Below are 25,629 nucleotides of genomic sequence, written 5' to 3'. Positions count from 1 at the left end.
TTTTTTTTTTTTTTTTTTTTTTTTTTTACTTCAAAGTAAATAATTACAATCATCATGTCCTAATGTTTCCTAAAAATAACACCCAAAGGGAGTGTGTTTTACACTAAAAACTAGTGGTCCGAGCACTGAACCCTGGGAAACTGAACATAACACGAGCAAAATAAGATCAAATTTACATAAATCATTTAACCGCTACATTTTAATTAATACATTTCTTTACAAAATGGTAGTCTGTGCACTGTAATCTTGGGAAATAAAGTAGTGTTGTGTAAAATCAGAATGAAAACAATGGACAATTGACAGTCAAAAGTTGAAGAGCCTCTTCACTGCATTTATTTTTAATTGATTATAAATTCAAAGCATTAGTTTAGAAAATCCCAGAAGGACCGGCCCTTCACTGTAAATTTTCTTGGGTATCATCCCACACTCTGAAAATCTGATGTAGACTTTGGTTTGGTTTTGTAGTTCCCAGGTGAACGTATGTGAACTGCGCTGTTGAAAAGAAGCGTATAAAGAGCTTGCACATTAGATTGCAAGCTCTAAAATCCATACGGGTTTCATTTCAACACAGCATGACTATGGACACATGCTGTAAATCCTTCTGGGCCTGTAAACAAGCCAACTCTCATTGGTATTCCTGGGTGCTACTGCAAAGCGAAAAGGCATCGATGAGCCATGATACACGTGGCCTTGCTGTGTGACTTGGGGCTGCACTGCAACACGATTTACTGTGTGCAGTTCTCAGGATTCGGACCTGCTCGTCTTTCACAGCAACAGCGTCGAGAGATTTTATGGTTGTTGAACACCAATATTTCATGCATGTTTTCTTGTTGTATTAGTGGCACAAACAAATGAACTAGCTGGCTGACAGCTGCATTGTCGTTAGCGCCCAAGTGTTAACGACGGATACAGAACTGGGAAGGCCAAATACGAGGCCTAGAGAGGAAGCTAAAGCGCTAACAGGAGTGAAAAGGGCATGATGGGAAAGTGGGGGCAGAAGGTGCAAGGGGGGAGGTTTCTAATTGACGGTGTTATGGCAGTGTAACAAGCTGGCATGGCCATTTGTTTTCTTTTTGCCTCCTCCATCCATCTGTTCGTCAGGATTACTCATGAACAGGAGGAGAGAGAAAGAGAAAGAGAAAGCTGGGGCTCCACAGAACAGAGATTCGCCATCACTCCGAGCGATACCTGAAAGCGAACCACTTCTCTGTGACTTCTACGCACTAGAACAAACTCCTGTGAAAATACAGAAGTGTGTAAGTTGTGGCTCAGTACGAGCGAGTGTCCTCATGAGACTGTTCAGAAAAACAACGATGGTAATTAAACATGGAAACGTAACAATGGCGTGTTATGCAATACTGTCGGCCAGCATGCTCGACTTACTAAACTATTGCTCCCTGCCGGCAGACTGGTTTAATGGGGTTTACACACGGTCGATGCAGCATACGATTTTATATGCGTTTCCATTCAGCATGTCTTACCAAGGTATTGTTAGAGAGAACTTGAAACTAATAGATATTGGATTGTTGTGATGTGCGTTTGTGAAATGAGTGTGTGCAGCGTGGTCAGCAGCAGGAGAGCAGCAGGTGACACCAGGACATGCGGCTCGGATTTTTTCCAGTCATATTCAAACTGTGTTCAAACACGTGCTCGTGTTCCCTCACCTCTCAGGCAAATTTATGTTTTGCATCCATGTCGTTTAATAGAAGCGAAAGCTTTCGGCTGGTCTTACTTCGACTGCATTCCGAAAAGCTAATACTTATTACCAGTCTAAAAATAAATAAATAATAACGTCTATAATAAATTCTGTCAAACTTTTTTTTTTCCCCTTCACAAAAAAGAAGTTTGTTCACCTTTATTTTGTGAGTGGTTTTTCTTTCTTTCTTTTTTTCTAACAGTCACCTTCTGCAGTTTGCAGAGGTAAAATTGCAGATGCTATAAATCACTACTCAGCACTTTCCAGCTGAACTTCTGTATTTGAAATACAGCAACTTCAAAAAATAAAAAATAAAAAGGCAGTACAGCTGCCAGAAGGTCTTCATGAGATCTGCACCTTTCTAACTCTAAGCTCAACCATTCAGAAACAGATGCTACAATAATCTAATGTCAACAGACTGTACGCTTTCACAGTGAAATACAATCATCATAAAGATGCCAAACAAAACAGAGCACCAATAAAAAAAAGAAAATATATGTAAGAAGGTATGGCACTAACGCTACTACGACTTGACTGGATATCTAAAACAGCATATCCAGTAGATTGATATACCCAGAACGTCTCAAAACGTCACACATCCCTCGGGACAAATGAACCTGAGTTGCTTTTATGTATTTCTAGTCAACTAACCAAAAATAGTAGACGGTGATCTTTGTCTCACCTGTTTGGAGTTAATCCCAGCAGTTTGCTGTAATGTTGTGTCAGGCCTGCAAACACAGATGAAGAAAGATGTAGTGAGACTTGTTTTTTTAGCCCCAGTAAAAATAAATAAATAAATAAAAAATCTGTTGGTTGGAAAGACATTAATGAGGCTCTAAGAAACAAAATTACACTGAAAAAAATATATAACAAGGGAGGTACCAATAAATCTTGACTCTGATAAGTATCCAGAACTCCTTCTAGGTTAAGGATTCGTCCTTCAGAGCCAGGTTATAAATATTGAGGATGGATTTTTTTTTAATTTTTTTTTTTTATTGGAGTTATGACATTCATGAACAAACCAGATCTACTGGAAGCCATTTTAATGCGAACAATGGAAAATGAGTTGTTGTTTTCTCTTCTTTTATGCGCCACTGAGAGAGACAGAGAACAAGCACAAGGGGAGGACCGTTTCACGTTTTTATCCGTGATGCAGATTTCGCACAATGATCCAAGATGGCCGCACTGTTTTTGGAATGGTAGCTTTGTGCGCCATCATGCAACAATCTAATGGGGACGGCAGCATATATATTTAAATTGAAAGGCAGGAAAAGGCTAAATGAAAAAAAAATGAGCCAGCACTTTTTAACAGGTACCAATAAACAACATCTGACTTTCTTCACAGAGTTGTCTACATCGTGCCATTTGTATTATTATTTACACATTTTCTGATAGAATTTAAGATAGCCAATCAACATAATAATAGAAAAATGGATTAAAACTAGTCATCAAAGCAAACAGATTAATTCTTTCACCTTCTCTTGACCAGAAGCTGTTGAATAATATGTTTGCATCTCCCTCCCTCCCCAGAGAATACTCAGTAAATTACTATATCTTGCTGAATACATGGCCTTTAATCAACCACAATGTCCCTCTGTCACTTTTATTATTTCCACCTCCGTCAGGGCGAATACTAACATAAAATCCACCCAAACCGAACACACGCACATGCATAATGCCCCCTCCACCTCCAACAAAGAGGCTGCCCTTCGTGACCACAAATGCATTATCATAATCTCCAGAGGGACCCTTCATTCATCTCACATTAGCAAAAAGATACAAAAAAAATAATAATAATAATAAAAAAAAAAAACGTGCTCAGTTGGACGTGGAGCTTTAAAACTTGAGCTGATGAGACTGAATCATCTTTCAAAAAACAAACAAAAAAGTAAAATAGAACTCAAATAACATTTTTATTGGTTCATCTTCCTGGTAAAGGTTTACAGCATGTGTTAGCAACAGATCCGAATGATCTGAATTACAACAGCCAGAACCGATTAAGCTCTGTGCTCTCGACTGATCTGCTTTGAACTTGGACTGCATTGATCTTATCTGAGCAGAACTGAAGCAAGCCGAGCCGAAACAAGAGAGGACAAAGATAAGGATAAGGGAGAAGAGTGGGGTGAGGGGGAAAAAAAAAAAAAAGTGTGAGATCCTAATGAATAGAGACAGAAGCGCACAGAGACATCAGAAAACTGCAGCTAGAGGCAATCGCCGGGATCGTGGGAGAAAGACTTAGCTCGAGACGGACAGAAAAGGGTAGAGGAGGAACAAACATAAAAAATGAAGAGCAAGCGAGGTTCGGAAACATGCATTATTAAGGAGCAAATCTAAAAGCGCTTCATCATCAGAGTGCAGGAGGGAGGGAAAGGCGGGGAGGGCTGCGGGAGGCAGACTCAAAGATGAAATGCGACACAAGAGAAAAGCTGGGAAATGGCAGAAAAACCAAGCAAAGCTGACCTAATATGTAAACACGATGAGCAAAAAAGGTTTTAATCTACGCCACATAGTGAGCTTTAAAGGTTCTTCTATGAGGTTATGTAAGGCTAATGCATCTCTGTTGCAAACTTAAAAATATCACTTTTTTTTTAACAAATAGCAGCTGCAGATGAAGACCTATTGATCTGTTATGACTAATCCTAATGAAGACAACTGGCTGCTGTTCAAACAGCGCATCAGAATAAGGAAGGAATGCAGCGTAATTGACTTTGAAGGCGGCATTGAGTGTTGTTGCCAGTCAGGCTTGTTGAGTACTTCAGAGACTGTTGACTTACAGGGATTTCCTGTGCAAGCATAATGGTGTAAAAAAAAAAAAAGAAGGAGAAAATATCCAATGTAGTGTGAAGGTAGGATCAAATTGGGGTTTGTTGGTGTCAGAGAAGATTGGACAGACTAGTTCAGGAAGACAAAAAAGGCATTTGCAAATCAAATACCGGTCACCACAATCAAAGCATGTGGTACACAGTCACATAATAGATTGAAGAAGTTGGTCTATAGTAGCAGAAACAGGCTGCAATTGAACAGTACTGGACAATAACAGAATTAAAATGTCTTGATGTCAACTGCGACATCAAGCTTATATTGTCAGATGAATCAGACCTGCTTTGCATCAACAGTTCATTCTAGAAGTGTTCATGAAATGGTATAGGAGATGCACCTTTGGGCTTAAACCCCGCCGTCAATCAAACCATCATTTTTGAGCGTTACTACAATCCTATCAAAATCAAGTAGCGTTTGACTCCTCAGCTTATTTGATTTTGCTGTGTTACACCATAAACCCAGTTTGTTTGAGCCAACTCAAAAGTGGAAAGTATTTAACTATTATTTGACTGTGCACCGTTTTCAGTAAAGCTTCTCAAATGCATTCATCTCCAGAAACATTTAAGCAAAAAAAAAATCAAAAAAAAAAAAATCAACAACAGTCAACTAGAATATCTCTGTTGCAAATTATTTGAAACATAAGCTCGGGAGACGAAGGGAGGTGGTTCCGCACCAACAGAACCGGGTCAACAACATGGGCAACAAAGGTGAAGATGTAGCGTACCGCATGGCCCGATGCCAGTACCGATGATTTAGCCTGTAGCCGTTTCAGTTAGTTCCCTGATCTTATGGCTCCACTGGGAGTAAAGCACCAGGTGTCTGATTTCTTTCCGCCGTGACAGAATATAAGCGACCCCAAGCATGAAGTGTGTCCCATAATGCCTTGGGGTAGAAGCCTCCGCCATGAGAAGACAGAAGCACCTGCCTGAAAAAGCACATCTAACTGATGCTCTTACTGTCTATCCCTTAAATCTTTCATATGATCTTAGAAACATTTACTTAAAATCTACATAATCTCCAGACAGTGCAGCTATTTAACTCTAGGCAACTTTAATCTGGATCAAGAAAAATGTGTTTTAATTTGTCTAACACTTCAAGGACACCTATGTGATGTGTTTACAGTGCTTTGTGGGGAGTTTATTTCGTTTTTAGCCTTCTCCCAGTTTTCTTTTTTAGCACTTGCACTTCTGGCTCCAGCCCTTGAATGGCTGGATTGCAAATTGATACCTATAAAAATAAATAGGCCTTTACTGTCTGTCTGAAGTCACTATTGGCTAAGCTGGTAGGAGAATTTGCATAAGTTGCGCATTTCTGTTTGTCATTTTTGAAAACTGGAACCTTACAGCTCAACACAGCGCAAGCGAGCGCCATCTGTCCGAGCGCCGAACGTCTTGGCATCGCTTAAAGAGCCCAGGCTGCCACCAAATCAGCCCGAGTCTCACTGGAGAGCCACACATCAGCTGATCCGGAGTGCAAACAGCAGGAAACATAAGAAATACCGGGCTGTTTCTTTTACATAAAGACGTACTAATGTGATATTTGCGACTGCTTGCTAGTTTCAAGGCACAGTATAATGTAAAAAAAAAAAAAAAAAGAGTTTTCACAGCAGGGTGGGCAGCAGAACACAGAGGTGAAATCCTGGCTGCCAGTAAGACTCCGAATGTTGTTTGGTTCGACTTCAGACATGCCATCTGTCCGGGAAGAGGCTCTGGTGAGGGGGCTTGGTCATTCATTATTCTGTGTGTCTACTCTGTGCCTATAAACATCTGGCTACGTGCTTCTCCAGTTACACAAAATGACAAATGATCTCTTTTAAGACGGCAGCCATGCCGGCGTTATTGCAGATTTAGATAGATTGGTCCCTCAGGCACAGGGAATCATGATTGTTGCGCTTTGGACGGCGATTCGGCATGCGAAACGAAAATGCAAAAGCAGACAACAATGTGTGCAACAGTAACGGCTGGCTGTAAAACAACGTTTAAATGGCCAATGAAATTCAATATGAGAGGTTTTGATTTGAACAGCTTGTGACAGAATACAAGGCTGGGACAATGAAGCGCTGTAATTTAATTACGCTTTCAAAATACATTAAATGTAGATAATATTCCTTTCTCACCAACAATTGTTACAATTATCCAGTACTTTTAGATAGCCGTTATAACCCCAACAGTTTATCAGTATTTACTGCAAAGCATCTATGGCATATGAAGAATGTAGGGGCAATATTTAGTCGGTTATGTATGAAAAATGTCTTGTGAAACTGAAATAAGTTTCCTGATATTTCATTAGGAAAGTTGGCAAGAAACAGAATGTGGAGGATGTTGCAGTGCAAGATATTTACACAGCGGGTTTTACTTTGAGTTTATTCAGATAAAATCTGTTCAGACTAATCTTTCATGGTAGCATGTCTAGAAGCTGAAGCTATGTGTTAAAGGTTAGAGATAGCAGTCAAAAAAAAAAAGAGGAAAAAAGCATGGACGGTTTTTAAGCCGAGAAGGCTTAAAAGAGTATTTTTACTTTGTTTATTGGTTATGACATGCTAAAAGTTGTTACAACTATATTTTGCTTTCAAGTGTTGAATTGGACTTAAAATTAACAAATAAAAAAAGGACTGTCATGTGCTAAATTTAAAATACTTACACAATTATTATCTCTATGACAATCACACTGGTGAAACTTACAGTATAAAATAGCAGAAATCAGAGTCTGCAGATGCAGTTGAGCTGAAAAATACCACAAACAAAGTTCTGGCCCTTTAAGACTCAGTGAAAAAGTTCAAAACTCATCCTGTCTGTTACTGTACGTGTTCACACGCATGTGCGTTTCACACGGAGAAACACGGGGTAGACTGGTTGTCATAACTACGCTGTCTTTTTTAAAAATTATTTCAACAGTCTGGGAGAATCCTTCGACGGACACTCGCATGGACCGGCCCGGAACAGAAACGGGAGCAGACCGAGAGAGCTGTGGTTTAATCATGAAGATTTACTGCCTCCTCCAAGCTTTCTTTGTGCCCCTCCAGAGGTTAAAGAGTCATTTCTCCCTTCCTCGCCGTTTCAGCCAGAACTCGCAACATAGTTATCAAGAGTGTCACGCAGAGGATGTGAAGCAGTAAATATAAGAGCAAGATTGAAGAACAGTAGGAGGTATTTTTGATAAAATGGGAGGGAGAGAGATCCCGGATGAACAGAAAAAACAAAGGAAAATGCAATCTGACCTAAAAAGTTGGCCTATGTGGATAACCATGAGTGCATAAAAAGACTTTACCATAGGAGACTTGACTCCATTAAATCAGTGACAGTGAGTAAAGAGGCCTGCCACCGAGTTTTATTTCTATGTTAATTTGCAGATTTCTGCAGAATGTTCCTCAAGGCTGCAAAATCCAATTTAACACAAATATCTAGTCCTACTCAAGACATTTGACTTCCTTGTTGACAGCCTACAAGGTAAATAAGAAAACTTTTCGGAAAAGGAATCCCAACACTGCTGTCAAACTGTTTTTCTTCTGTTGACGAGTGCTGTGTGTGGGTTACATTACTTTTGCTAAAACAATGAGGTTTTGTTTAGTTGCATTTTTTTTTTCTGTTCTGACTTAAAGGTTAGTTGATCTTGTTGGTGCAAAATTATCTCAGAGTGTCCTTGAACGTGAAATAATTATTAGCCTAATTAAGCAAACACTGGTTACGCTGTCAGTTTCAGGCATCCCGCAAGCCAAAGCTGCCAATCCACATTTCACGCCGAGATGAAGCAGTGATGGAAGAGTGACATACATTCAGTTGTGAAAAGTGGAAAAAAAATAGCACAGATATTAACAGCAGGTAAGTATTCAAAAACCTGAGGATAAAACTGGAACTATTATTGTGAAAAATATGCCTGCAATAAAACCTTTCATAAAATTCCATAGTTTTAATTATTCACACCATACGAGTCACCACAGGAAGAACATACATTTATTAATAATATTAAAGTGACACCATTAGCAATAGTATTAAAGGTTTCAAAAGGCCACATCATTAACTTGCAAAACTAGATTAAAAAAAAAATAGTTCCTACAGCAACTACCTGTACTGCAGTGCACAACAACAAAAAACTCGTTATGTTATTGTTTTTAAGTGACTTGCATCATGCTGTAGGTAAGAACTTGCAGTGGAGTTAATTTTCTGTATTATTTAGCCACTTCAGTGGAAGCTTTGACCCCAGCCATCCTCCCAATTCCAACAGTAACGAGTGAAAGGCTTTAATGACCAAATTAGACCGGTCACTCTCAACTGAGCCCGGTTCTGCTGGAGCTTCCTTCCTGTTAAAACGGAGTTGCTAATTTCCACATTCTTCCTCAGCATGAGGGAGTCCTGCAGAATCTTTGACTCAATGCAATCATCTACCCACTCTTGCAACTTTGCTTGCTCAGGAGGAGGAAGTGTTGCTGCCAATATAAATAACTTTTAAGCAACTTTTTTTTTTTTTTTACCAGTTGGTATCGAGAACCGAATTGGATTTTCTTTTATACATTTAAGATCGAAGTGAATCGCGTGCCACTGAATATAATCTGTTTCTATGTTCACTGAGTGTTTATGTAAAAAAAAAGAAAAGAAAAAAAAGAGTTGGATTTTTTTTTTCTTTCAAAGTGCCTTCAGATGCCATTTGTTTGGAAAACGGCGGCTGTATAAATAAACTTAATTGGATAGATTTAATAGGACAGTAAAGTCATTACAAGTCAGCCGTTTCCTTAATGTGTAATGCACTCAAGAGGCAACAGTTAAGGATAATGGGGGAATCAAGAGTTGATATCTGGAGGGAAACTTAAAGAGATAATGACACAATTGTTTGTTGGGAGAAAAAAAAAAGACACTGATTGGAAAAGATTACAACCCTTTAGGATTGCGACACATTTATCATTGTAGGCAGTCTCAACTTAATAAGAAAATGTCTGAAACACACGTCATTGTCTAATTTTGTGTGTCATCAGGAGTGAACTGAAAATCACCACTAATGAATAATTTTTAAATGCAGAACAGATAAAACTAGAAAGAAGAATAAAACTATTAGCAATAGTAAAACTGCTAAATGTGACATTTGACGATTTTAAAATAAAATATCGAACAAAGGCAGAGGAGATAAATATAATATTCGATCTAATTTAATATTTTATCAGCAGTGGGAATATTTATTGCTCTTTTTAAAAAAAAGAATAAAATCAGTAAGATTGTGCTGAATATTTCTACTTTCGGCCAATTCCTATTAGTAACTCACTGTAGCACAAAAGAAACTATTCACTTCTTACTATTGAAGAAAGAAGGAAAAGGGAACGAAACGGTCACAACGTGTCACCATGGTGAGACTAAAGCCATCTCATCTAAGACAACAACCTTAAAGGCACGCAAGGGAAAGCAAAGACGGACACAGATGTTGAGGAATGGGAGTGGAGGTAAATGAGAAGCAGACCGGTGGAAACGAGGATGAGAAGAACAAAAGCTCCGCGAACAAAGGAAAGCAAACGTTGATCTGAATGGACCTGAAGGATGAGTGGAAGATGTCTAATATTGACCGCATGTCTTCCAGCTCACAAAGACAAAAGGCAGAAAGAGGGGAAGGAGATTGAGGCCTGCTAATATTAGTAACGCCAGAGGAGAGGGATTTCTCCACTGGTGTGATCCCATTAATTTAGGACTGATGTAAAAAAAAAAAAAAAAAAAAAAAAAGCATCTCGTTCTCACAGTCGTGGAGCTGCGATGAGGAGCCGACACAAAAGATATCTGGGTGCAGACTGACACCCACATTCTGTCTGGCAGCGTAGCTGCAAGGAAGCGAGACTCGCATGAAAAAGATAATTTATTTTAAATGGTTCAACTGAGGATTGAAGCCCTGATTGAAGTTTTATCACAAAAGGCCCAACTATCAGCTCTCTTCCTGGTTTCGGATCAGATACAAGACTCTCAGAAGGTTTCTATTTCTAGAAAATCATGTTGACTTTGCCTTTCAAAGTAGTTATTGCCAATAAATACATAATAGATCTTTTAAATTTATTTTTACTTTTTATTTTTTTTTTGCTGTGCCATCCTAAATCTTTCACTGGTCCTCAGTCATTTTCTGTGTCCATTTATTTTTTTTCCCCCTCTTTGGGGTCAGACAATACAAGAGAATTAGGGGCATGCCAAAATTGTGGAGACAATCAGATGATTATGATGGCTGTTTCTGTGTGGAGAGAATTGGTGTAATTTTTTTAAAGGCACATGCCGAACACAAAGGCAACAAATTGCACTGCTGCCTTCTAGTTTGTGGCACACTGGACTCGATGCTACCAACAGACAAAGCAGAACTCCGTTTAGTCAGCGGCATTATCCTCCGTATTGGGTTTGTGTTCAAGCTGATCTATTCCCCGTGTTTTGTGCTTTCAAATTTATTTAAGTGTCGTGTTTGTTTACGGGGGCTTGTGGTCAATTAAATCCCAGCTGCCGCTCACCGTAGCCCCGAGCTTTGTCAAAATGACAACATTCATTACGATGACAAAAGCAGACACATAATGACGCTCCGGAGCGCGGTGAGCCACGACTCCACCTGAGCAGCAAAAATAAACGGGGACGACGCAACCCTTTTGTTTGGCGTCGCGGTTCAGGGATCGTTCTCCCCTTCCTTTTGGAGCGGAGGGTCATTGTGCTGAGAACTCGGTGCAGTGCAGACAAATAAACCCCACTTAATTTGCTTGTTTTCTTTTGCCTTGATTTCCATTAAACAAATTCTCCAACTACACATAACCTGCAGTCAAATGAAGCGCACAAAACAAAAGCAACCAGTCCGCCACGTTGCTCTGAAGAGTCGCAGGTCTTGCAGCATGTAGCAAGACCAAATTCATAGATGTTTCTACCGCTTTGGTTCTGACGTGTTGGTTTCCACGTTCCTAAAACTCACAACTGGATGTTGCAGTTAAATAAGATAGACCGAAGAGACAATTTAGTCATTGCTTGTTAATTATGTAGCTTTAACAGTGTTAATAAAAAATAAATAAATTATTCTACACGCATCTCAAATCTGTGCCGTTTTCACTGTTGTTCAGGTTTGTTTCTTGCAAATGTGGGATTTCAGTGACTGTAGATCTTAGCAGAAAGCCTGACTATCAACTTTGGGCTCTCTTTTAATGTTTTACTTTTTTTTAAATAACTGACCATTTTTGCCCTAGAGCTTTTTTATAGGTGAAGACTAAGCTTCTCAAGTTGATAAAATGCAACCCAGAGTGTTCAGAAACAATCTTGTTTAGCGTCAAAATTCTGCCATACAAGAAGACACAATTAAAAAAAAAAAAATGTAAAAGTGATGCGAGCTAAGAAGTAACAACATTTGCTATTGTAGATTTGATACTTTTAAAGAATTTTCTCAATTGTCTTTGTTCTGACAGTATTGTGTTTTGGTGCTGGCACAGAAAATCAGCCAGCGTTGCACAGGACATCTGCTGCCTTGGCACACACCCAACCGTGTCTGACAAAACTCACAATCTGACATACGGTCGGCTATACAGACTTTTCCGCCCTTTTTTTTTTCCCTCTAAAATTATACCGTATATGGAACCGATAAAAGTCATTCTTCGTCACCGAAACATCTGCAAATATTTCTCGAGTGAATGTAAACCCACCAGTCGGGTTCTCCTCCAACTGTATCTTAGAGTTAAAAAAAAAAAAAAAAAAATGCAAGCGCTCAGGTTTCAGTCACAGCTCATATAATTGCAGCTCATCTTTGGCAACAGATGCAAAACGCGAAGAGAAACTCAATCAATAATAGTTGCGGGAACGATTCAGAGCTCAGCTATGCGCTGCAGTAGACCAACCAAAGCAGCTGACCATGAGCAACTATCACTTCATCTCTCACCACATATGCATGCACAAAGCCAGGGATATTCAGGGGCTGGAATATGGTGCTGAGTTTGGGGAAGCCACACAGCATGGACTCTCTACCGGAGAGGCTGCAGCCGCCGCTACACAAAGGCCCCAGTCAGCGATTTGGTACTTCAGACACAGACGGATGCTGCCTGCGCTAAAGTGGGTAGCTCAAAGCAAAGCAAAAGCCACTTTATATTGGGAACACACTGTGTAATTACATCCACAATTCCTTTTTGTGCGCTTAATCAAGAGGAATATTTATAAAATATTCTTTCTTAGCTTTAAATCCCTGAATGATTTGCACGTAAAACATAAAAAAAAATAAAAAAAAATAACCTCAGGAGTTCTGCCTCAACCTACACGCGAAAAGAGGTCAATGCATGAAATTCATTCGGTTCTGGTCACAACCGAATCCTTCTGCTTGTGGCTGTTGGAAACAAAAGGCCCGAGTGCGAGAGGTTTGGGCCGACGAGGATAAACCCAGCGAACCCACAGAGACCGCCAGTGCGAATGAGCTCCCAGGGGATCATTACACTGTGTAAAACCAGTGAATCTACATTTGGCTACACTAATGCCCCCGAGGTCCCTGATTCTAATCCTAAAGTCAATTATCTTAGTGTCAATAAAACCTAAAGTCTTGCCACTTAACTGGATGTCCGATACCTGATCCTACGCATCAATCACTGTCCCCGCTGTCCCAAATACCTTCTCGTCAAACACGTAGTGTGAGGAAGCTTTGAGTTATGACAGACTGGTTATCAACAAATACAAAATAGATCAAAATTCGGATTGTAACCTGAATCGGTAGTTTTATGTAAATGCAGCCTCGCAAGTGGAAGATGTCAAATTCTTATAAAAAGAAAACAAAGGCGATCAATAATTTATCCGTAAGGAGACTCTTTAGTTGCTTGGCAACGATTCATCAAAAAGAGACACAGTGCTTCTGAGCAACATCGTAAGAGGCATTGTTATGTAACACGGCCAGAAATACTAATATTTTAAAGAAGAATGGGTGTGCTGCGGTGGCTCAGGGGTTCAGCACAACCCACATATGGAGGCCTCAGTCCTCAACATGGCCATCGCAGGTTCGATTCCTGGACTGGCGACCTTTGCTGCATATCTTCCCCTTCTCTCATTACCCACTTTCCTGTCAATTAACTATCAAATAAAGGCCCCTAGAGCCAATAAAACCTTTAAAATCATATATATATATATTTTAAAGAAGAATCACGTCTGACGGCTGGAAGACGTTGGCCGTTCAACACCGCTGTTGAATAAAGCGAGGCGACCATGAAAATCACTGGATGAGCAGTAAAGACTGTTTAAGGTAATGGAAAGTTACAAAGCTGCAGAACATATTGCTAAGTTGCATCTATCTAATAAATTGCAAATAACAGCTTTAAGTGTAAACAAATTGTTTAAGTACCATGGATCCAGGCGGCCTATGTCTGTAATAAACCTAAGGATAATTGTTGTTTAATGCAACATAAAGGTTTTAGGACTAACAGAGGTGATAAGTGATAAAGTCATTAAGAAACTACAGCTACCTTAAGCAGACAATAGCTTATCACTAGCTTCACCACTATTTGTGGATTTTCAGCTTGACCAACTCCACCGGTAGAAAAGCCGATCAGAATCTGAAAAATCGGATATTTTTATCGGTGAACAAAATACCAAATTGCCACCAGGTCAAGCTAACGCAAAGACAAAAAGTCTCCAGGTTAGCCATTTTCAGAATCTGTCAAGTGTTTCATAAATTGACTTAAACTCTAAAGTGTTGTTTTTTTTTTCCTGAGGATTTGATATATTTTTCTTTCACAGCCTCATCAACGGGACACATCTGTCAAGTTTTCAAACAGCGTGCCTCTGAGGAGTAAGAGCAGAAAACATCAAACAAAAGTGAGTAAGTGCAGCGTCATTTTCAACCGAAGACAAGGCAGTTAATCTGAACCAACGCTTCAAGGACACACCCTTGGTCACTTGATAGCTTGTGTGTATACAGAGGAAGACACCATGAGAAAAAAGCATGCGATACCCATTTTGGAAAGTTAGCTGCTCTCCTTTGTTTTAATGGGCCTTTTTGTAGAGCAGATATCTCGCAGGTAACGTATAGCTGAAACGGATGACCGGCTGGAGCGGATATCTAACAAAGCACAGGAGTTTCCTGAATTTTACTCTCGTTTCTTCTTTGTGCTAGGTTATTTCCTAGCCAAAAACAGGTCCTACAAGGGCAGCTAAAGCTTTGCGTTATATATACCGCATACATTTCTTTTTATACCCAACAACCATACCGCTGCCTGTTGAAATATCAAGTGTACAAAAGTGACGTAATAAAAGGTAGCTTGTACAGCGAGACACGGTGCGTAAAAAAGTATCGGAAAGTACGAAAAATAGATACCGGGGTGCTTCTAGCCGGAGGGTAGAAACAAAGTGTTGGCTTGCATTTAGCTGGGTGAAGGTTAAATGGGCTTTGTGAGTCATGGATGAGACCGGAGAGTGGAGGAGAAATGGAGTGGGATGAGAGTCAATTCCAGTAGTGTGCATATGGTGGGAATATGGTGTGGAGGAGAGCAGAGAAAAGAAGGTTTCTGCAAACAGTCACTATAGTATAATAAACCGCATGAAGCCTCCCAGGTGTCTGAGTAATTGTAATTTATGAAATTGTAATTTATTAGGATTTAATAAGGTTGTGCCAGATGTCAGCTGGAGGAAAAAAAAACTTTGTTTTCACTGTATTTGTGTAAAATTAACTTTTTGCAGAGAAATCTCACAAAAAATTGAGAAAAATCCTACTTTTACATCAAGAACATTTAATTAGAAAGAGGGAAAAATACAAAGCTAAAAGAATAATTTGACAAAATCAATGCTTTAAAATTAATAGTTCTTATCGCTTTAGCTCAGTTATCCATGACTTCCTATTTCTGGATAAGAGAATCAATCACTCTTTATAATAGATAAGGCAATTCAAAGCTGGCAACAAACCACAACTTTCATTATATTGTATAATCACAAAAAAAGTCGAAAAATAAAGTTGGCTATCAACTGTTGCTGTGTCCCAACTTCTCTTTTTCACTTTTGACATTTTCCACATCTGCCTTGAAAAAAATTCAAAGATGTTTGTTTGACTGTGACCCGCTCACCCTACAGACTGACCATGACTAATGCAGACTGACATGGACTTTCCCTGATGGGGACTTGCGGGTAAAATGGGGTAAAACGTTGTATAACGTGGCCCCTGCTTCAGGCACATGTCTGTCGATGTTCGTGAGTCAGGCCCAACGTCGCTAAAGAGGCAAACACTCATGATAAATTATCCATACCTAAAGTGAGAGCAACAATTTAAAAGTTTAAAACAATACACCTGTAACAAACAAAGCCTTTTCAATCTTATAGTCGCAAACCTTAAAATCGTCAGTTTCACAAACATCTCAGGAACATAAGTTTCCAGTCAAATTAGAACAAGATTGAACTTTTACAACAAGCAAAAGAAGAAAATTTCTCCAATGTTCCTCTACAGTGATGTAAAAGACTCATTGCCATTTGCCATGAATGGCTAATGACCGTGTTGAGAAGTGGCTCAATCAGTGGTTTGGTGGGAATATTCAATTTTGATTTAGACACATTTTACCCCTTCTTGAATTAAAAAAAAAGTATTTCAAAACTGTATCTGTGTTTACTCTGAGTTTGAAATGATTCCGATGGCCTGGCTCCAGTGATTCAGAGCTGAACTTTGAGGAATCAGATTAGAGAGATGGATTGTCTGCTTCCTGCAGAAAAAACAAAAAACAAAAAAAACAAAAAAAACAAAGATGCCTTGGAGCGCTAGCAGAACAGCAGCTAATGAAGTAGAAAATGGCTCAATCACAGTCTGCTCCTCCATTTGATCACATACACCCAACTGAGAGTCACAAAAAAGGGAAAAACAGTTCTTGATAAAAGTGCGTTAACTAGAAATCACCAAGCCAGGAAAATTAAGCTAACTCTTAAGGTCAAACCTACAAAAGAAGCGTTCACGGACTTTAGCTGACTCACGTTCTTTAGTTGAACTGCAGTGAGCTCAGATGCTAAGACAGCACACCTGGGAAGCATTGTGTCATGTAGCCAAAAGCCAAGGTGAGTAACGCCGCAAAACAACCACCTCATCAGTTCCAAGGGTAAAAATGACAGAGAAGACACAGCAGCTAGACTGGCATGGTATGACTTTATCACTGAGGGGAAATGCCACTGGAGTACACCATGGCAGCAGTCCAGCTGCATCGAATCTTGCTGAGCAAGGATAGATGTCTTACAGTAGAGACGTGTACCCCGCAATAAAATAAGATCATAAAAACGATGCTCAAACTTTCGGTCCTCATTAGCCGTTTGATTAAGCGCATTGCTGTGGAAACAGAAATCAAAGGATTTCTGTTGTCCCCGTTATCCGGCAGCTGTTTCAGCTCCAGTTACATTAAAAGTTAAGGATGTTTCCTACTAATGTGGGAAGATTTTTATGAGTGCAGATGTCCCTTTCCCGACTTTCCTTAATTGGTTTAAAACGCAGACAAGACTCGTCTTTAGCAGACCAACGGCCTCTACGTGGCGACATCCGCTCCTGTTCTTCGTCCGCCGCGTCTGTGTGCTTATCTTCTCCCACAAAGACATTCTTTCAGTTCAAGCAAAGGACTGTCGGTGAAGACAAGAGTGGCCTCAGAGCAGCCTCCCCCTGGGGGGGGAAGCAGGCAAGCAGGGCTGAGAACTTGTGAGGACCGCCATCAGTTGGAGATAATACATTTACCACTTCATGATGACAAGCAGAGACTCACTATAGTGTGTTCCTCCAACAAACAAGACTAGGAGTTCATTTTATACAGAAAATACGGCTTACACCATGCAGCGATTTCCACATTTTACAATGACATAGGTATTTAAAACTTTACATAAAATTAAATATTTTTTTTTAGTATACAAATCTCATTTGACTGAGCTTGAGTTACTAAGTGCATTTTATTAAGACAAATGCATAGTTACAAGACACTTTATGTGACTCTATTACATAAAGTACAAAACTACAATGAGGTTTATTGTAATGACACAAGATGTGAAAATGTTTAATGAACTTTTAACTGCTACCAGTCTGGCAGATCAGTGTTAACTGAGTTTCAAAGAGATTATAAACCAGATATCATGAAATACAGTACATTTCATGTGAAGGCATTAAAATAGTTTTTTCATACGAGCACGTTACTGCACACGACTGTCTGAAACCAGCTGGGCTTTTTAGAGTGATGAGAGGAACTCCTTAAGGATTCCAGTGACCCAAATCTGTACTAATGATTTTAAAGCTGCGACAAAGATTGCGGTGCTGGGGGAGTGATATCATGCATAAGGCGAGAATACGACGAGCTAAAGGCCCACCGCTGAAATTTTAACCAACTCTCTCCTCCTCCTTTATTTGCTGGTAAGTTTGGTTTAGAAGACAGTACAGCAGAGTGTGTGACAAATGGAGTAAACAAGCCCATTGGAATAAAGTTATTAATCAAAGAATAAATTATACTGTGGCCAAATTTTTGATTTATTGTATGGCTTTACTTTCCTCAGTTAGCATTTGCAGCCTGTTTACATTGAATGTTGATTTCTTTTTTTTGTTTGTTTGTTAAATTTTGATAGTACTCGTCTTTTTGATAATTTTGTCATTTACAGCAACTTTCCATGCTTTATCTGGTTCATAAACAATCAAAATATCCAAAGAGTAAAAGTCAGACCTCGTTTTAAAGACATTCTTATATTTGACCACCTGATTCAGGACTTCAGGACAATCATCTGCAACAATTGTCTTAAAAAACCCTTTCGCTTTGTTGCTCAGAAGACTAGTTCCTTAGGCTGGTAGAGATGGAACAAGATAATCACAGTCTGCAGGCGACGGCCAAGGATTGATGTTTGGGTCGAGCTTTGGGTCAGTCAGGAGAGCTCGACTGTTGTCCCTAAGGATTTTTGCTGGTCGCCCCAGTGAAGACTTCAGCCGAGCAGACATTTTTGGGTGGATTCTAACAGACATTTACAAGTTTGCTCTACGACTCTCCAGCCAGACAAGTTGATGACTTTACCCGATAGCTTGTAGCTTGTTTCGAAGCATGCACCAGGTGAAGCTAAGATAAAAGATTTGTCTGTTTGTCTATGACTAATCAAGCAAGCTAGTTTTGTTTTTACTGAGGTCTTCATTCTTCAAAGTCCTGTTTTTTGGCAAGTGAAAAAATGATAAAAGCCTCATCAGTATTCAATGCGAGCCAAATTTAAAACTTTTAAAACATTTGGAGTACAGTTAGTTTATAAATAGATTGGATATGCAGCACATTGCATCTACTCAACTACCATAAATTAAATTAAAATGTATTTTCATGATCATTTTATGTGCATGTGTGCGTTCAGTTTTGGAAGACCCCCTTTTCCATCTCTTTTGGGCATCCTGTATAACTATTACATGTCTTATTTTCTTGAGAACAGTTGTTTTTAAACCTCAACATATGGTAAATGTTTGATGCTAAAAGATTCAACTTCAGCAATAACCAGTTGTGTTACACAGATAACTGCAACCAAGACATCTAAAATGCACCACCGCCTGTACGCCTTTCAAAACATGAAATCAAATCGGCCGATGTAAACCGGACACACGTTCTGCACTGCGACGACCATAACCAGTCTGGCAACTTTTCCACTTTCCCCATCTGCTGCCCACCTGATCAACACCAGCTCCTCTTTGACAGACTGAAAGCAGACTCAAACCTTCTGCTGGCGTTCCTTTCTGACTGCTGGACAATTTTTGCTCCGTGACCTTTAAGGCACATTTACCGCATCATTGCTTTAACTACATATGCAAAACTCAGTAAATTAAACGTGCTTTTATGTCTTACGGCGGTTTAGGATGTTTAATTTATTCTAATCATCTATAGCCCATATCAAGTTTGCTCTAGCACAGCCACATGGCTTTAAATTGCATACACAGGACAAACGGCGCATAGGCTACAGATGCAGAACAGGTAACGTGACACTGTTGTGAAAAACTGAATCTCTTTCAATAGTAATAACATCCTCTAAAAAAAAAAACAAACTAACTAAAAAGCATCAATAAAAACCCATCTGTCCTGTGGAGAAAACAGTACTAACAGCAGCAGCTGCTTTCTTTCAAATCAACCATCAGTCTTAGCTTTCATCCCCGATTTCCAATTCATCAATCTCCAGTCAGTCTCGCCAATTTAATGCGTCGCAACGATGTAATGAAAACAGCCATCCAAACACGCTCAGATGCGAGTCGCAAGGCGCCGAGGCTGGTTATGCTCCTCCCACCTCCAGGAACTCACCATTATCGCCACGGGGGGCTATTAACCCAAAGTGCTAATTACGTTCATTGGGCTGCAGATTGGATAAAAAAATATGTCCAAAAATGTTCAAAATCTTACAGTGATTGGTGTATTTATTTATTTTTCTTTTGCTGTATTTTGTTTTTCATGTTGCTTTCTTGTCCATTCTCATGTCTTAAGATTTAAGAGTTCATTACCATCCGCACCTGCAACACTTTCCTTATGAAGAAAATCAACTAAATAACCTCTGGGGATGAATTAATAAGAGGCATTGTTTCCTTGTTTGGGTACTGCCTCGGGCAAAACAGGCTATGAGAACATAAATCTTCATTTTAATCTTGCTTGCATTGAAATTGGAACATTAAAATGAATGAAATAACAGTCATTTCCACATTTTTGTTTGTATTAAACACATTTAAATAAATATTAGTGGAAAGGGACACAGTGCAATACCTTGTACTAATATTTAAACTAATTGTTTATGAAACTGTTGATGAAAAACATTTTAAAAATGTCAGCTAGCATCTTTTAAGATGCTTGTTTACCCTGTAAGAAGCCAATACTCAGTTGTCCACTTCGGGTCAGTAATAAACTCTGATCAGTAATAAACACCACGTCTATGGTGATACGTCTATCACCATAGACGTTGGTGATCTAAAGTAGGTATTTAGAAATAATGCTCAGAATAATGTGAATAACACATTAATAAACAGCAAGTGTTAGTTATAACAAAAGTTTATAGACACTGTTACTTAAAAAAGGCAGGCATATATATTAGATTTGTTATATTTGTACATCTGTTCGCAGGATGACAAATATGGGGACTTGGATAAATTAAAAAAAATTGTCAGAAGAGACGTCTAAAGCGATGTGGCACCAGGGCTTCATGTTAGCTTACCTGCTACAAAGAATCTTAACCAATGATTTGATTTGTTTGTTTTCATTTTCTCATGTAGAATCCACAGAACCAATAAAATTTGACATTTCCTTACGCCCGAAGAGACTGAAAGCACATTCATGCGCTTTGGGTTGTGCCGTCGCTTACAGGTACGGCAAACAGAACGAGGAACGCGCCCAAGCCAACCATAAACCCTTATCCACTCGGCTTCCCGTCTAATGAGCCGTGGACGAAAACAGAGGAGAGTCGGGATGGTGACACCACATCTGCCGTGAGTAATGGCTCCGAGCTGACTCTGCTGTGACAGCCTGGTGGTTGGGATAGGGTGGTGGATGGAGGTGGGGAGGGGGTAGCTGTCAGAGGAGACTGAACCCACGTCGTCTGATCTCCTACTGTGAGAAGAACTAGACAGAGGTGGAAGCAATGGCCAGCACACACAGACACATACACCACATGCCATGCCAAGGTATGAGCCGATTTGTTCTGTAAATGACTCCTCGTCCAGCTAAATCAGCAGTAGTCACACAGAAGGTGAATTTTGGCAAACCAGATTTTCCAGATTAGTATCCATTGACAAATTTCTTTCCATTACTATTTATTTTTGTCAAGGTTAGACAGTAAATGAACTTCTCTGCAGTAGCACCCACAGCTAAGATAGATAGCTAGATATTCTGTTCATCTATCAATATGTTTACCAATCATTTTGCCATCCTTCCTTCTCTCCAGGTTCTACATTTGAATCCCAGTAAATGAATAATATATGCCAAAAACACATCTTAACACTGAGAGCTATGCCTGTCAATCTATCACCATCTAACATAAAGACATGAGTGGAGACCCAGTTGCCATATGCATCCACTCGGTCACTGAGCAACACTTGCTGCGACTGTTTATTGTGCAACACATACAGCCAGAGAGGAAAATGCTCCAATATGCAATCTCCGAGCATCACTTCTCTAATTTGCCATGTCATGCATCTGACAAATTCACTCTTGTTTAAAATCTTGGGTCAATTTTCAATTATGCCGACTGTCAAAATCGGTCAAATTAGCCAGATTGTGGCAATGAATTACATTTTCTATGCGCTTATGTGGGCCAGATCAGATGGGATTGGAAGCAACTCTGAAAGCGTGATGAATTAAAACAAGGCCTTTGTTGTCTTTCTTTAAGTCCAAATACTAAAAGGGAACTCAGAGGAGGAGGAGGAGGAGCGGGGCTTCCAGCTGGCTTCGCCCGACCATCCGCTCAGCTTCTGCGGGGCCTTCCTGCACCGGCCGGCAGTAGGCAATACAAATCCTGCCGCACCACCGGAGGGTTGGGGCGGTAGGGGGGAGCGAACCCACAACACACTGCCTTCCCTCCCTCCGCTCGCCTTTGATGGCAGCTCGTCAAGATGCAGTGCGTGCGGCGCAGCGAGCGCCCAGACCGCAACGGTCTCTCAGCCCTTTGATGCTCTGCAGAATCGACGTTAAAAACACGCACACGCAATCTCCCGTCCTCAATCACTCGCACCTGACGTCGTTCTTGATGGTAATTACGATAGTGAGGATGCCGCATCCAAGGAATGACTTGAATGACCCATACCCGCAATATATGGTTTTTTTTTTTTGTAATAATCATCATAACAATGGGAAATGAAGCCATCGTTTTTTGAGGAGAGTGGGGTAAAAAAAAAGAGATAATCTCATGTCCTCACTTACCGTTTTCTGCAATCCGGTTGCAGTTTCCCTTTTCTTTCAGCGAGTGTGTCTTGATGCTGCTGGAAACGATGAGGTGTGTGTGTATGTGTGTGTGTGTCTTTGGAGGGAGCGTGCCCCTGCTGGTGCATCCGTCCCCCCTCAGCCCAGCCGCTGCAACAGCAAGCTGTGTATTTTCACCAGCTTCCCCCGCCGCTGTCATAAGCAGCAGCAGCTGAGGAGACGATCTATGATTGGGAGGGCGCACTCTTCTGCGAAAAATACCACCGCTCTCCTGTGTGTTAATTCTTTGAATTTTTTATGATCTCTGTTTTGGATTATTAATGTCAGGATCGAATTTTGTGAAATAAATCATCATTGACGTTTTATTATCTTTCACATTATATTTGATTGTAAAATAAAGCGACATTTTTTTTTTAAAGTGGTACTACAATGTTACTATACGCAGCTACAGATGACTATCGGAAAACGTTTGTTCCAACAGAAACCTGTACATCAGAATAATATCCGAGTGACAGATCTTCAAGTTAAATTGTCTCCAGAGAATAAATAAACCGCGCCGACAGCGCGATCTCCTAATGAGTGGCGTAAATGGGAAGTGCAAAACTTGAGATGAGTATTGGAAACAAGAAACTTCCAGAAGAGTGGAGTTAACAAAATATTGTACAAGGAAGGACCTAATCAAAATGTCACAGGTTGAGGGGAGCAGAGGGCAACTTAATTCACTCTTGGTCTTTGCCATTTTTAATTCTTGAATAATTTTGTTAATAGTTAGTGGTGTGTGAATATCTAAACTGCTCTACAATAGATTGACAACATTAAAATCAGAACCACCAGACTGCCACACAGCTTTCTGCTTAGAATTGTTTAAATGGCAGCACTACGAGTCCAAAATGGGGAATAACACTTGTGAAATGGTTTCCATTTTCCTCATCTCTCACCAATGTAATTCACATTTTAAATAGCAGAGGATTCCTCTAAACAGCACATTTCACCAACACTTACCTCTCTCAATTGAAGTCAGACAATGGCTGAGCGTCTCTCTCAAGCAATAAGACTGCTGTCACTAAAACAGTCGTCGCTAAGTGCACAATGTTTGTTATTTTATATGGACAAATTGGAGAATTAACCATAAGAGCACATTCGGATTAACAGTAACATATGAAAATGTGGTAAAGGTGACGATAACGTAGGCTGACAGGCCACAGACTTACTTTTTTTTTTTTTAGCAATGTGAGCCTATAAGATATGGAGTTAAATCACTGGGTACAAAAAGTGTCAACTGCATGCAGGATAACAAAAAAACTCTGGTTTCGGACTTTCTGCTAAGCACAAAACAGCTCCACGGCGTGTTACTTTAGTTTATCTTTCAACACTACCTTACTGTTGGGGGTCAAGACTCCATAAACGTCCAGACTTTACACCAGTGGGCACAGGCACCTTTGACGACAGACAAATAGGATGCATTTGTGTGTCCAGGTGTGTCCCCGGACTAACCGAGTGGCAGGGACACGTGGAGGGGCCACACCACCGTCTGAATGTTTCTGCTCAGAGAGGAGACGTGGAGGCGGCCCCCATGTTTTCCTTGCAGACATACCATCCCAGTGCTACAGTGCTCACAACTTACCCATACCTTAAGCAGATGTTTCATGACGCTCAGAAAGTAAATCACCTGAAAGACGAAACGTTTACTCTCCGAGCTGTTTAACAATCATTGGATCCACTCCAGAGTTTCTATTAGGAGCTGGCCTGTTTAAACAAAGACAAAAGATAAATCAGGATGAGCCCATGTTGCTTTGACACTCACCAGACTTAAGCTCCCCTACTGGTGTTGTTTGCACGGCAGCCATCTAGACTTGATTTGATAAACGCCGACGTGAAGCAGTCTTCAGTCTTCCCGTTGTCGATGCCTCTGGGTCTTTATCACACACCTTATCCTGGCAGGACTCGGACGAGGGACCGGAAACTACAAAGAATGTTTTGCATTTGCTCATCAGGTGTCAGACTTCATAAAAGTTTACTTGCGGGATCCAATCAGCTGCAACCTAGAATGTGAAGATGTGTTCAGAAGTGGCTTCTATAAAATTAATTCATGTCAAGACTTTAAATTATGTTTGCAAGAAAGAAAGGACATTTGTTGTGACAAAATGTGAAAAAGTACAGTGCGTAAGAACACTTGCTGCCAGAATGAACAGCGAAAGACAGGGATCCCATCATGCATTTCAAAACAACACACATCCATAATAACACAAGATCACACAACTTGTACTAAACAAAGAGATTGTAAGCCTATCACATCCTTTCGTGCATGACAAAAATACACTTGGAGCAATAAAACATACACACAGCAGACACACGGCTTCTTGCTCCGTTTCTGCCAGATCCGGGACAATTATAGGAAAGCGTGGGTACTTCGACAATATTGTAAATAAGACCGAGCTACAACAGTTGCTAGGGAACGCCACCGGACCACACAATCCAACCCGGCTTGTGGAGGAGGTGGGAAAGAGCCAGACAGGTCCTGCCACAACAAGCGACTAATGATGCGGTGATGTGAGCGACAAAAATATATTTTTTGTTGCCTGTACCAGAGTTTTTGGCATTTTGGCTTTAAAAACTCTGAAAAAAGTTGTTGACAGACTTAAAGACTGGGGAGCTTTAGGCACCATCAGGTATTTATTCCTAAAAACAAATACCACTTCAAATTTAATGAAACTAAATTATTTTACTGGAGATGCTACAAAAATAAAATTGCAACCATTTCCACTGGTATTTACATATGTATTTTATTTCAAATTTATTTGAGCCAAGATATAAAACAATGTCACATTCACTTTGGGAGATTCCTGCCATGCAGTGCAGCCTGTGGTTCAAATCAGGTTTGTGTGTCGTTTATGAGACAAATTAATTTCATAAAATGCATGTGTGTTTTGACGAAGGGTAACAAATTTATAATCTGCTGCTGTGTAATGGCATAGTGACTTTGCAGTCTACTGCAAGCACTTAGAATGCTGAGGTGAGTGACCTTTCATTGGTATGGACAGAGTCCTGTTAGTGCAGTATTTTAGGGTTACTGCATTGAAAGTTGTATTTGCAAGTTTCCAAAGAAAAGCAAAAGTGTCCATACTAACGTGACTTGTTTTGATTTTTAATACTTTTTTTAAAGCAACAGAAAGCTACATAGAGGGCTGATAAAGTTACTTCAAAATTTAGGGTATTTTTTTTCCAAACAAATGTAAAACAAAATACAAAAAACAAAAGAAAGAATAAGAGAAGATCCTTCACTTTTAAATATCGGCAGTCGTTGTGGGTAAGA

At 40.0% G+C, this 25,629-nt stretch overlaps 1 protein-coding gene across 7 annotated transcripts in view; it reads right to left on the bottom strand.

The window, feature by feature from the left end:
• nrcama (neuronal cell adhesion molecule a) overlaps positions 1 to 22,543 on the bottom strand; it is a 54,006-nt gene extending 31,463 nt beyond the window's left edge. For all 7 annotated transcript variants that reach the window (XM_015045618.1, XM_015045625.1, XM_015045620.1 and 4 more), the window contains exons 1-2: positions 22,317 to 22,543; positions 2,379 to 2,424 (exon numbers count right to left, since the gene is read on the bottom strand). In XM_015045618.1, the coding sequence (XP_014901104.1) occupies positions 2,379 to 2,424; positions 22,317 to 22,515 (245 nt within the window). In that variant the 5' untranslated portion in view covers positions 22,516 to 22,543. The remainder of the gene's footprint in view (positions 1 to 2,378; positions 2,425 to 22,316) is intronic.
• Positions 22,544 to 25,629: the final 3,086 nt, after the last annotated feature.

The sequence above is a fragment of the Poecilia latipinna genome, unplaced genomic scaffold, assembly GCF_001443285.1.
Source record: "Poecilia latipinna isolate Pla-1442-1.1 unplaced genomic scaffold, P_latipinna-1.0 Scaffold735, whole genome shotgun sequence".
In the NCBI taxonomy this organism is placed as follows: Eukaryota; Metazoa; Chordata; class Actinopteri; order Cyprinodontiformes; family Poeciliidae; genus Poecilia; species Poecilia latipinna.
The sequence above is the reverse complement of the archived record's forward strand: the minus strand, read 5'-3'. Positions and strand labels throughout refer to the sequence as shown.